Source organism: Lycium barbarum, chromosome 1 (genome assembly GCF_019175385.1).
Source record: "Lycium barbarum isolate Lr01 chromosome 1, ASM1917538v2, whole genome shotgun sequence".
NCBI classification, from domain to species: domain Eukaryota; kingdom Viridiplantae; phylum Streptophyta; class Magnoliopsida; order Solanales; family Solanaceae; genus Lycium; species Lycium barbarum.
Genome location: NC_083337.1, coordinates 8,294,454 through 8,305,950, shown reverse-complemented (window position 1 = coordinate 8,305,950; position 11,497 = coordinate 8,294,454). Strand labels below are relative to the sequence as shown.

The 11,497-nt window shown below is 37.2% G+C and overlaps 1 protein-coding gene and 1 pseudogene across 5 annotated transcripts; both read left to right on the top strand.

Annotated features, from left to right (window-relative positions):
- The first annotated feature begins 2,311 nt into the window (after positions 1-2,311).
- Positions 2,312-5,644, top strand: LOC132626475 (mediator of RNA polymerase II transcription subunit 20a-like). Of its 5 annotated transcripts, none has more exons than XM_060341401.1 (5): positions 2,312-2,449; positions 2,542-2,684; positions 3,849-4,027; positions 4,518-4,607; positions 5,299-5,644. In XM_060341401.1, the coding sequence occupies exons 1-5, from the start codon at positions 2,436-2,438 to the stop codon at positions 5,539-5,541; spliced, it is 669 nt and encodes a 222-aa protein (XP_060197384.1). In that variant the 5' UTR covers positions 2,312-2,435; the 3' UTR covers positions 5,542-5,644. The 5 variants fall into 5 exon arrangements, with proteins under 5 accessions (XP_060197384.1, XP_060197481.1, XP_060197535.1 ...); XM_060341552.1 differs by having other exon boundaries at positions 2,343-2,449; positions 2,568-2,684; XM_060341455.1 differs by having other exon boundaries at positions 2,414-2,449; positions 2,558-2,684.
- An 863-nt stretch (positions 5,645-6,507) lies between these two features.
- On the top strand, positions 6,508-10,428 carry LOC132609231 (probable disease resistance protein At4g27220; annotated as a pseudogene).
- Positions 10,429-11,497: the final 1,069 nt, after the last annotated feature.

The following is an 11,497-nucleotide window of genomic DNA, read 5'->3' as shown; positions in this document are numbered from 1 at the left end:
CTGTTAGTGATAAGAATATGTAAATAGCTGGGTTTGAAAGAATTGTGCTCACAGCCCTTGGTTGAGAAGATAAATTCATGTCCGCTGTTGCGACCAAAATTTCATGAAGAATGGAACAACATCCACCGTTTAGCGCAAGCTAAATTTATATCCACATTGAAGAATATTTGCCTTTTGCAGAAGGCTAACTCTTTGTTCACGTCCATAACTAAAATTTGAAGAAGAGTCAAATATGCGCCACATCTATGTTAATTGAAACCTGTCTCATCAAAGAAAAGTTGTGAGTTTAAAGAAAATTGGTTGACTTGTGCTTGTTGGGGAACTTGGCCCTTGAATTGATTTTTGCTTCGGTCGCGTCCACGTTCTTCGATGTCCCACCAGATATTTTGCTTTGCCCGGAAGTTTCAGTTATAAGTAATAAAAGTGTATTTTGAGAATAACGAGATTTGGATGACTTCGAAGGGAAATACTTAGTGGCTCTAATAGATAAAATGATTGTGAAGACTCGAATTTGAATTTATCAACATTTTTAGAAAGATATGGGCGGACTTTTATTAAAATCGTCAAACATTTAAGACCACTTTTGTGCTAACTTCTAAAAATTGTCCCAGTTTCAAGTCCTGGAGGCACTTGGTTCTCCTCCAATGGTGTAGAAAAACCCTAGCCTCCAAGCTTGTAAGAAATGGCCAAAGATAATAATGTTTTTCCCCAAGCCTCTCTTTTGTAGCTCTCCAATTTTTCCAAGTCCAAAAAATGACAAAAACCCCAGATTTTCGTATTTGCAGTTCTGCCCGTTTTTTTGCAAATCTGTCCCGTTTTTGCAAAACTGTCCACTTTTGACAATTTTGCAAAACTGGGCAGTTTTTGTCCAATTTGGCCTCTTTTTGACTATATTTTCACTTGGTTTCTTCCGATCACTTCTAAATCACATAAACCTATAAAATGGAAGTAAACGACATTAAATGCACTATTTTCTCAATCAAAACATAGCAAAAATATAAGATTAAAGAAGAAATAAGTTGGTAAAATACCAACTTATCACGGCGTCTTCGAGCTTGAGTCTGGAGCACACTTCAGAGAAAGAGGGTAGCACATCCTTCTGCTGGAAGGTGGTGACAAAGTGTGCATATGTCTACGGTAAGCTTGCAAGGAGGCGTAAGACAAGACGTTGGTCGGACACCGGCGACCCCACGTTGGCAAGCTGATCCGCGAGTGACTTTATCCTATTATAATAGGCCATAACCGAGCCGAAGTCTGCCATTTTTGTGGTGGTGAATTCAGTTTCAAGGTACGCTGCCCTTGAGTGCTTGTTATCTTGGAAAAGTTGAGCAACTCGATTCCAAGCCTTCTCCGCAACATCATCCGCCACGAGAATAGAGGTAAGAGTATCATGGGATACGGTGGCGTAAATCCATTGAAGGACCACCACATCTAGCCGTTTCCAGAGCGGAAGATTAGCCACCTTCGTTGCGTTGTACGCGGTGAGTTCAGTGGTGTCAGTTAGTGGTATGATGTGCTCAAGTATGGAGTGGACGCGGGCTAGAACTTTGAATAGTGTCGGCCATTCATGATAATGGTCGGTTTCCATGTCTAGAGTGATTGGTATTAAAGATTTCACATTCGTGACGGTTAAAGCAGAATGAAAATTTTTGTTGTCAGCCATTGAAGAGAGAAGAGGGAGGAGGAAGGGGGGGGGGGGGGGGGGGGGCTACGGCTAGCGTTAGGAGAGAAGGAAGTGGACGGCTAGGTTTAGGAGGTGAGGAAGGAAACCTAGTCTGATACCATGTAGGAAATCAATCCGTAATCTGTATTGATGTATGAAAGTTATTATATACAAAGTAGGTATCTCACTATCAGCATAATACTAGGCTAAATTATAGGACCTAATTACTATACATAAGGAAGAGATCATGCTTAATATACAGTTGCTAATTATGAAAAGATTATCCTAATATTTACAATATTTACGTAGACTATTACATAGTCTATCACTTAAAGTTGAAAAAAATTAACACTTTTTGTCTCCATTAAATATCACCGAACTCTGTTTGTTAGATTTGACTAGAACTAAAAAAAAAACTTAGCAGGAAATCACATATAGAATTTTAATTTTAGTAGTTTATGATGTTTTCAATTTATTTCTAAAGTCTGGTGCAATTTTTTGAGTTATAATTTCTATATCTTTTTAGTGTCTAGTGTAGTTTTTCGTGTTGCATAAACTAAATATTCGATGGAGACTAAAAAGTGTTAAATTTTGACAAACTTAAAGTATCAAAACTGTCAAGCGTATACTTTAGGACTATTTGAACCTACCGTTAGACATAAGGGACAATTTTTGTCATTTTCTCAAAAAAAAAATAAAAGATTCCCTTAATTCTTTCAGCTTAGAAGAAAGAACATGAGGGCTTAAGGGAAGTGTATCTGCAATCAACAAAATGCCAATCAAATGGTAACCATTTTTTAATTTCACTAAAAAAAGTAACATTAAAATTATATATTTTTGTGTGTGTGTGTGTTTATATTTATTTTGTTTGTGGTTAGGGTTTTACATTGGCAGCCAAATGCAGGGACAACAGTGAACAGTCAAATAGTGAGTGAAGTATCACAATGTGTTGAGAGTATTAATGGTCTTAAACAAGGAAGATGGAAAGCTACTCTTAGCTTCTATAAACCCATGCTTAGAGGTACTATTCCTATCATACTTAATAAGTAGTATCCTTGTATTTTCTTGTTTATAACTGTGATTTACTGTAAAGGGATGATCTTTTTTTTTTTTTTTTTTTATATGGATTCATTAAAAAGATTGGTGTTTTGCATTTTTTGTTTATAACTGTGATTTACTGTAAAGGGGGTCATCTTCTTCTTACACAATGGGGGTTGGGGTGCTTTGGCGTGGGTAGGTTGGGTGTGGGGGGTGATGGGGTTGGGTGGGGGGTGGTGGGGTGGGTGGTTGGGGTGTGGGGGGTGGTGGGTGGTGTAGGGTGCGTGGGTGGATATTTTCCGAAAAATGTTCTCCGCTAACCAACTGAACATGAAAAAATAAATAAGAAATTCACTTATTTTCCAGGAATACATTTTTCATGGAAAATATTATTTCCTCCATACCGAACACACCCTTAGTTTCTATAAACCCATGCTTAGAGGTATTTCATTACTCTTAATAAACCATAGCAGTATCTTTGTATTTTTTGTTTATACCTGTGATTCACTGTAATGGGGTAATCTTTTTTATTGGGATTCATTGAAAAGATTAGATTTTTGGGAAGGTTTACTCTTCTATAAGGTAAATTATTTATAAGCGAAGTAATCATGGAATGATTTGGGTCAAGAATAGTGCAAAAATGGTTGAGAGGATTCATATAGCCTAAAGATATACAAAGTTGAAAAATTAAAAAGAAAAGTGAAAAATTAAAAAGAAAAGTTAGGGCTCCCATTGAGCGGCCTCTGGTGAGGCTAAAACAGTGTCCTATAGGAGAAAACCCCTGATCCTTCTAGGCTATTCATTTACAGGCTAGTCACACTTGACAGTGCACATGTGAACTTGCTTCAACCTCATATGTCATCTTTTTTGTAATCGAGAAATTTCCTGAGGGCAGTTGTGCTGTGCACAATTCGAAACTCGATGTATAAATGTATAATGGCCCCCCGTCCCTCTACTTTTCCATTTATATACTTGGATTTTGTCTGTGGTGGGCTTTAAACCCGTGACATACATCTAACTCACACATCACGCGTCGCCCTCTTACCACTAGACCAATGCCCTGGGGGAAATCTTGCATGAGATCTCTGCGAGTACTTTTGCACCTTAATAGGAGATTTGATTATGGAGTGATTTTTTGTCTTAATAGATCAAGCAAATGCAATGGAGTTTCCTCGAGACTTTTTGGGAATTTCACTTCAAGAACAGCCCAACAAGTATTACTTTGTAATTAGAGGGCAACGGATGATCTTAGAAGCAGAGTCATCAATTCAGACGATAATGGAGAAGCTGCAGTCTTACAAAACGAGGGTTGCACTTAATTTTGAGGTTCGTATTATTGTTCTTACTGCAGGAGGATGATTAAGTTATTTAGCACCATCCACAGTCTTGGCCTTGTAAATTTAAGTGTCTATGAGTGATATTATCCGCATTTATTGTGCTTCAATAATCAATGCTTTGCAAGACTAAAGAACTTCCCCATTTTAACATAACTTTTACCTTATAAAAATAAGTGAAGATGAAGAGCTTCAAGATGATTACTGTTTAACGGACTACATATGAGTTTCTCTAATCATAAATCAGTCATAAAATACAGCTTCAATTCTTATAGAATTGTGTCATCCAGTTGGGTGGCCATTGGCCAACTATACTGTTTCAAACTGGACTTTATCTGTTCTCTATGGTGATTCTTAGAAGATATGTTCCATACTTGCCACTGTTTGCCTTGCTTTGGTTTATCCTTCAGAATTTTAAAAATAAAAAAAGGGCTTACTTAACACTACTTCATAATACTCATTAAAGTAATTGACTTATATAGGGGTTTCAGTATCAACTTGGTGACTTCCAGCTGCGAGTGGGAAAGGTTGTTCCAATCCACTCTGAGAACTTGAGGGGAATAGTTATGGAGGTATGAAATAACTTCATATATTTATTCTCAGTTCAATGCTTGTTATGTGATTAGGCTTTTTATGGAACATAAAACAACAACAACATACCCAGTGAAATCCCACAATGTGGAGTCTGGGGAGGGTAAAGTGTACGCAGACCTTACCCCTACCTTGGACGGCAGGGAGGTTGTTTCTGAAATACCCTCGGCTCAGCATGACAAAAAAAGGTCAGATAAGGACAAGCAATTCAAAGCAGTATGAAAATGAAATAACGAAAGCGAAAAGACAATGATAAAACAGTCTGATTTTTGTGATCTATTATGCTTGTTATTCTGCATGGAGAGGAATTCATTTATTGCACTTTATCTAGAAAAGTAATTACTACTCGTGTCCTTTTCATAATGCTAAATGAAGAGATGGGCAGAAAAAAAAAAAACCAATGGAATGGATAGAATCAAGTCATAGTTGGTGGTGTCTCTGGTAGCAGCATGCTTTAGGTATGTGATGCCGTGTGGGAGCTATCTTGTTGTTTTGATCTATTCAGGTTCTCAAAATGCTGAAGGAGACAATGATTATCTTATCAGTATGCATTGTTAATTTGGTGTTCTAAACTTTCCAGTGCTTTTGTTGACTTGCGACTGTACTCCGCAAATTTTAAGCAGTTCCTGTTTTGAGCATGCTGGCCTCACAAGATGTTTGTTTCTTTTGGAGATGGAGTATCTTCCGATTTCCTCATGGGAGAAATCACACCAGATTATGGGTGAATTCTTTGACATATGGCAGGAAGCTCTTGCAAAAAGATCATTACCAGGTCATTTTGTGCACATTGAACCAATTTTTTCAGAGTTTGGCCTCTCTGATCAATACACTTCACAACACACAGCTGTGCAGTATGCTAGCATCATGGCTCAAATGATAGCAACAGCTCAATCAGCACAAGCAATGAGAAATTAGATTGTAGCCTAATGTTCTGTTGACAATGTAAGATTTTAGCTTTGTACCTGTTGTATTCTCACAACAAAAAGTAAAAGCAATGATTTTCCTTTAGCTCCAGAAACCAGGTCATTATAATGCTGCTACTACTACTGCATTATATAGAAAGCCGGTGTTCAATACAGATATGAATAGTAAGAAACTAAAAGGGGTATATACATTGATCTAGTCTTATTTTAATTATTACTAATCCTAAAAGGGGTCTATACATTGAAAAATTAAAGTTTGGGGTCCAAATTCTCAATTGAATCTTAGTTAAAAGCCTTATAATTAGTGGCCTCAGGAGATGTGTTATGAAGACAAATTTGGGAGAAGATCTCTGAAATTAATTCTTACATTTAATATGTTTTATTAAGCTAACTAGCTATTTTGGAGTGTTATGTCATATTTCCGGTTTAAAATATTAACATGCATGTAAAACCTGCCTTTTAGTTAACTTGGCCAAAATTGAATAACTTTATGTGACAAAAAATATAAAAAATAATTTTTGTGTGATAAACTTTAAAGTTGGCTGAGTTTTACATGATGAAAAATAGAAAAGTAATTTTGTGGTAAATTTTAAAGTTAGATGACTTTTATATAACCAAAAAAAAAAAAAAATTGTGTGATAGATTGAAAGTTGGATGACTAGTGAAATTTAACCCTTGTTTTGTCATTCTAACTTTGCTTATATAAATGCCAAATATGTTCTTGGATTATTACATTTAATCCTTTTATTAAGCCTATTAAACGATTATAAGAGAGCTACATTAAATTTTTCCGGTCAAAATATGTATCTTCTAAGTAATGTTATATTTACTTACTATGACTTTCAAGTGACAAAACACTAGTTACTTTGTTATAAGCTTTTACTTGGATGAACAACACCGAAAATTTTCCCTTGAAGTAACACTAAAGTTAATTATTTTAATTTTACCCCTAAAGAATATGGTGAGATGGATGAGGATCCTACATCGTGAATTAAAGGACACTTTTATAGAGAAGGTAGTTGATTTTGGAGTAAATAAGTTAAAAGTATCATTGACTTCAATGAGAATTTGGAAACTCTGGAAAGAAATGTAAAGCTATTATCAGATAGAGCATTTGATGTGTAGACAAATGCTAAGAATCTAGAGCAATCTAGGAAGAAGAAGAGGAAAAGAGAAGTTGGTTCTTGGTTTGATGAGGTTATGACGGTCGAAGAAGGATTATGTGCTTTAAAAGAAGAAGTAACAAGAGGGAAGAAAACTGGAGGTGTTTTGGAGAAGACGAATGGAAGGTCGGAGAACTTGAGCAAAGTAAACATTGAATGCTTGTACATGATATCTATGAGCACGAGGAGTGTCCATTGCCGGTGCCTCGAGTTCACGAGGAAATATCAAAACAAAATATAAAAGATATTTAGTTGTGCTTACAGGATAATAATGTCTCAAGCATCGGTATATGTGGCATGAGAGGTGTGGGCAAAACGACTTTGGCAAAGCATATACATAATCAGTTTGTTAAAGACACTCGTTATCAAGTTCATTGGGTTACTGTCTCTCAAGGGTTTAGCATCAAAAGATTACAAGATGACATTGCCAAAATTGTGAATTTGGATCTTTCTGATGAGGTTGATGAGCAGATAAGTTTGGTAACCCTCTTGGTGTGGAAGGCTGTAGACTGATTCTAACTACTCGCTCGCGTGAAATCTGACAAAAGATGGGTTGTAAGAAACTTTTCGAAGTGAAGAAACTCGACACTGATGATGCTAGGGAGTTGTTCAAGAGGAGTCTAGGAGACGAGACTGTGCTTAGTCCAGATATCGAGCCAGTTGCCAAATCCATGGCAAGAAGGTGCAAGGGTTTGCCACTTGGGCTCATCACTTTGGTAGGAAGCATGAACAAAAAACTTGTTGCTCCCAAACGCACACGCAAGTATACGTGGTCGTACAAGTAATATAGATTGTTAAGTCCAGATATCGATCCCACAGAAACTTAGATTCTACTGTTAAACTAATTCAAATCTGAATAAAACTATTCAAGAAAGTGAAAATCAAGGTGTTTGTTGTAACTAAACTAAAACTGAAAAGTAAACAATTTATGATGGGTGTTTTTGTGACTGAGAATGTTTTTGACAAAGATTGTAAGACTTATCAGATGAGAGAAAGTTCCAGGGTCATGGCTTTCGACAATCCAGTTGATCTTCAGACAATTCCACCTATCCTATTTCCTGGGTTACTAGTTGACGGGTTAATTATAACTTTATGAGTATCTTTTGAGTTGCTCACAAGCCTGTAGATGCTACTATAACGCCTATATCCCTATGGTCGTCAGAGGTAACAAGAACGCATTTATTCTCCGTATTCAACTAAGCAAGGCTAAAGGGTATATTCCTATCCTCATTAGCGAAACGATTATATCGAACAAGCCCTATTTATTCTTATTACGCATGCGAATTCCCTATCCCTAGTTCAATTCACACGCCACAAATAGTGTCTAACTATTGGCCAGATAATCAAACAATTAAGATCAAGAATAAATAAACAACCCAAAATATGAAAATTTAATTGATAAAAATAGTCGCCAAACCAACTATCATGTCTTTCGCCACAACCCTCGAATTAAGAAGTTTAGCTACTCATGATTCTTAAGGAACAACAAGAATTCATGAATAATCTAGGGTTAAAAAGATGAAAATAAAATAAAATCTAGAGAGAAGGTAATATGACGGCTTACGAGTCTTGGAATAATCCTAGCACGTCATTAAAAATGAACAAAACATCTATTTATAGTTTAGGGTTGTTAATCAAATAAAAGGGTCCTAATCCTACTTAAAATCGGACAAAAGTAGGCATTCCCGCGTTGGCCATGCGTCGCGGGTCCAATGCGGGATCTTCAGTGATTTTGCGTCTTTAATTGTGTTGAGCCCGCGACGCGGGCTTGACACAGGAGTGACATATTCTGTAGCTTGTTATTTGTGTCATAGGCCCGTGACGCGGGCTTGACACATCTGAGTGCCACTCCGTGTTGCATCCACGATGCGGGGCTGGCACATTGGTGCTCAATTCTTCCAGAAATTCTCCCAAGTGTCGCATGCCCCTCTCGTTCACTCGCGAACATAAGATCACCTCCAGAATCAACCATAACTGCTCGGTTTCCCGTCATTTGTCTTCATCGTACCTAAACACATGAAATATAGCGACATAAGCTCAAATACGACGATTTCATGATAGATTAGGCGATAAGAGTCTTAAGAATGGGATGTAAAATGACACGAAACATAGATATTTGTGTCAAATATCAAGGGGTGACTGATATAAGTGAGTGGAGGACCGTTTTTAAAGAATTTCCGGATGACATGGAAAGTGATGTCTTCAAGGTACTGCAGTATAGTTATGATCAGTTGAAAGATACAAATATGCAAGAGTGCTTTTTGTACTGTGCTTTTCCATGCTATTGGAAGAGATGAACTAATTGGTAGATTTATCATGGAGGGACTGGTGAAGGGAGATATTAGGCAAGAAGAGTTTGACTAGGGGCATACCATATTGAATAAACTAATGAAGCTCTGCTAACTTGAAGCTAGTAGGCATGATGAAGCCGAGATGCATGATTTACTCAGGGAAATGGCATTGCGGATCACAAATGTTAAACCAAGGTACATGGTATGGGCTGGAATAGGATCACAAGTGCCGGAGGAGCAAGATTGGACATTCGATTTGGATAATGTATCTTTTATCAAAAGAGAGATAGAGGGAATTCCTGAAGACATAGCACCCAATTGCCCCACATTATCAACTTTCTTTTGTGTAATTGTAGTTTGAGAAGGATCCCAGAATCTTTCTTTCAGCATATGAACAACCTCCAAGTACTCGACTTGAGCTACAACTCAGAGCTTATGGATTAGCCGAGTTGCATTTCTAACTTGGGAAGTCGTAGATCACTCTTGCTTCGAGACTGTCATGTGCTCAGATCTGTGCCACCACTAGGAAAGCTCAAAAATCTGAGGGTGTTAGATTTACATCGCACTAGTATCAAAGAAGCACCTCAAGGCATGGGAAACTTAGTCAAGCTTAAATTTCTAGATATGGGTGGAATATTAGATCTTGATGAACTGCCAAAGGAGATATTACCCAAACTTTCCCAGCTTCAATACCTCAAACTTCCTGTACGTATTGATGCACGAGGTGAAGACTTGGCCACCTTGGAACTGCTCGACGAATTCGCAGGCCAGTTCTTCCATTTGCATAACTTCAACAAGTTCATGAGAATCGCGGTAAGTATGAGAGATTGGTGGTATGACATAATTGTACAGCCAAAATCTGATTATTATGATGAGGACTCTGAAAATGATAGAATCAAAAAAAGAAGAGTGACTTAAAAGTCTTATATCAAACCGGCAACCCAACCCCCAATCTCTGAAGAAGATGAAGTAGATCCAGAATTTTCCCCTGTATGTACTCTTCCACATTGCATTGACTTTCTAGAGATTAGCAACTGCGATGGGCTGAGTAGCTGCTTGGTGGACAATTTTCTGTCACAGACTACTTTAACAGGCTTGAGCTGCATCATCAATGATTGTGATGACATAGAATGGATTGTCAATGTGCCCTCTGGTAGAAATACTACTACAGACCCACATAGCATATGTTTCCGTCGTCTGATTGTTTATTCTTTGCCAAATCTTGTTGGGCTTTGTACGGGAAAAGTTGCATCTCACACCTTCTCGGGTCTAACAGAATTGATTATCATCAAGTGCCATAAGTTGAAGAAGTTGTTTCCACGGGCTATCTTGTGAGATCTTAAAAACCTTGAGAAGCTTTTTGTAATTGATTGCAAAGTTCCTATAAAAGCTTATGCTGAAATGCTAAATGAGTTTTGTCCTTAAATTTTCTAGGAAGTACAGAGAAGTATGTATAAATACTGTTGCGGAAAAAGCAAAAAACGTTGGTTATGCGGGTGTAAACTGAAAATATAACTACGCAAGTACAATGTGTTGTGTTTGGCTGTATATTTTTTTTAAAAATCACAAAACTGATATGTTTGTAGTGTGTTTTCTTGGTAAAGCTTGGGCCTTTAAGTCATGCGCAAGCCACTATTCACTGTAAGACGTCAATTTATTTTTCCTTTTGAATCATCTGCCGGTTTTTGCTTTTTTTTTTCAAAATGTGAGTTTGGGTGTTTGCATTAAAATTGCATGTAGATTCTTTTCCATTTATTGTTTGTCTTTTTCTATTTTATTTTTTTTCCTTTTTCCATGTAGATTGTTTGTCTTAACACATGCTAGGGCTAGTCGCCCTTCAAATTGACCAAATAATGTGAAGCTTTGATCAAACATTGTTAGTACATGTGATGGCACGAGTGGTAGGTTGAAAACCGTGAAATGCTCTAGGTGGACACCAAAGGCGAGTAGGTATCGTTCCCTGTTATCGTGTATGCTATTCTGAGTTCTACACTTGCAATAGATTATACCATTCAGGAAGTAACTTTGAACGCTAATAGCCTAAAACCAAGGCAAAACTTCCTGAAACAATCACTCTCCATCGCCACGCCGATCTTGAACTTGTTTCAAGAGTGAGGATCTCATAGACATGTGGATTGGCAGCTTTGCTCACTTTAAGCAATTTGTACACATTATCCACAGTATCAAAACCGAGAGCATACCAAACACTAAGGGGTCGTTTGGTTAAAAAGAAAATTATGCTGGGATAAGTTATGCTGGGATTAATTACGTTGGGATAAGTTATGCTGGGATTAGTTATTCTGGAGTTATTTTTTATTGACTGTCTGGTATGTTAGACTAAAAGTATTATACATTGAATAATTTCTAAAATGAAGAGGTTTATTTCTTATCTCGGGATAACTTATCCGGGGATAACTTATTCCACCCTATGGCAGTGATAGCTTATGTAAATATTAGTTAGAATATTTTGTAATCTCCTATTTTAGGTTAGCTT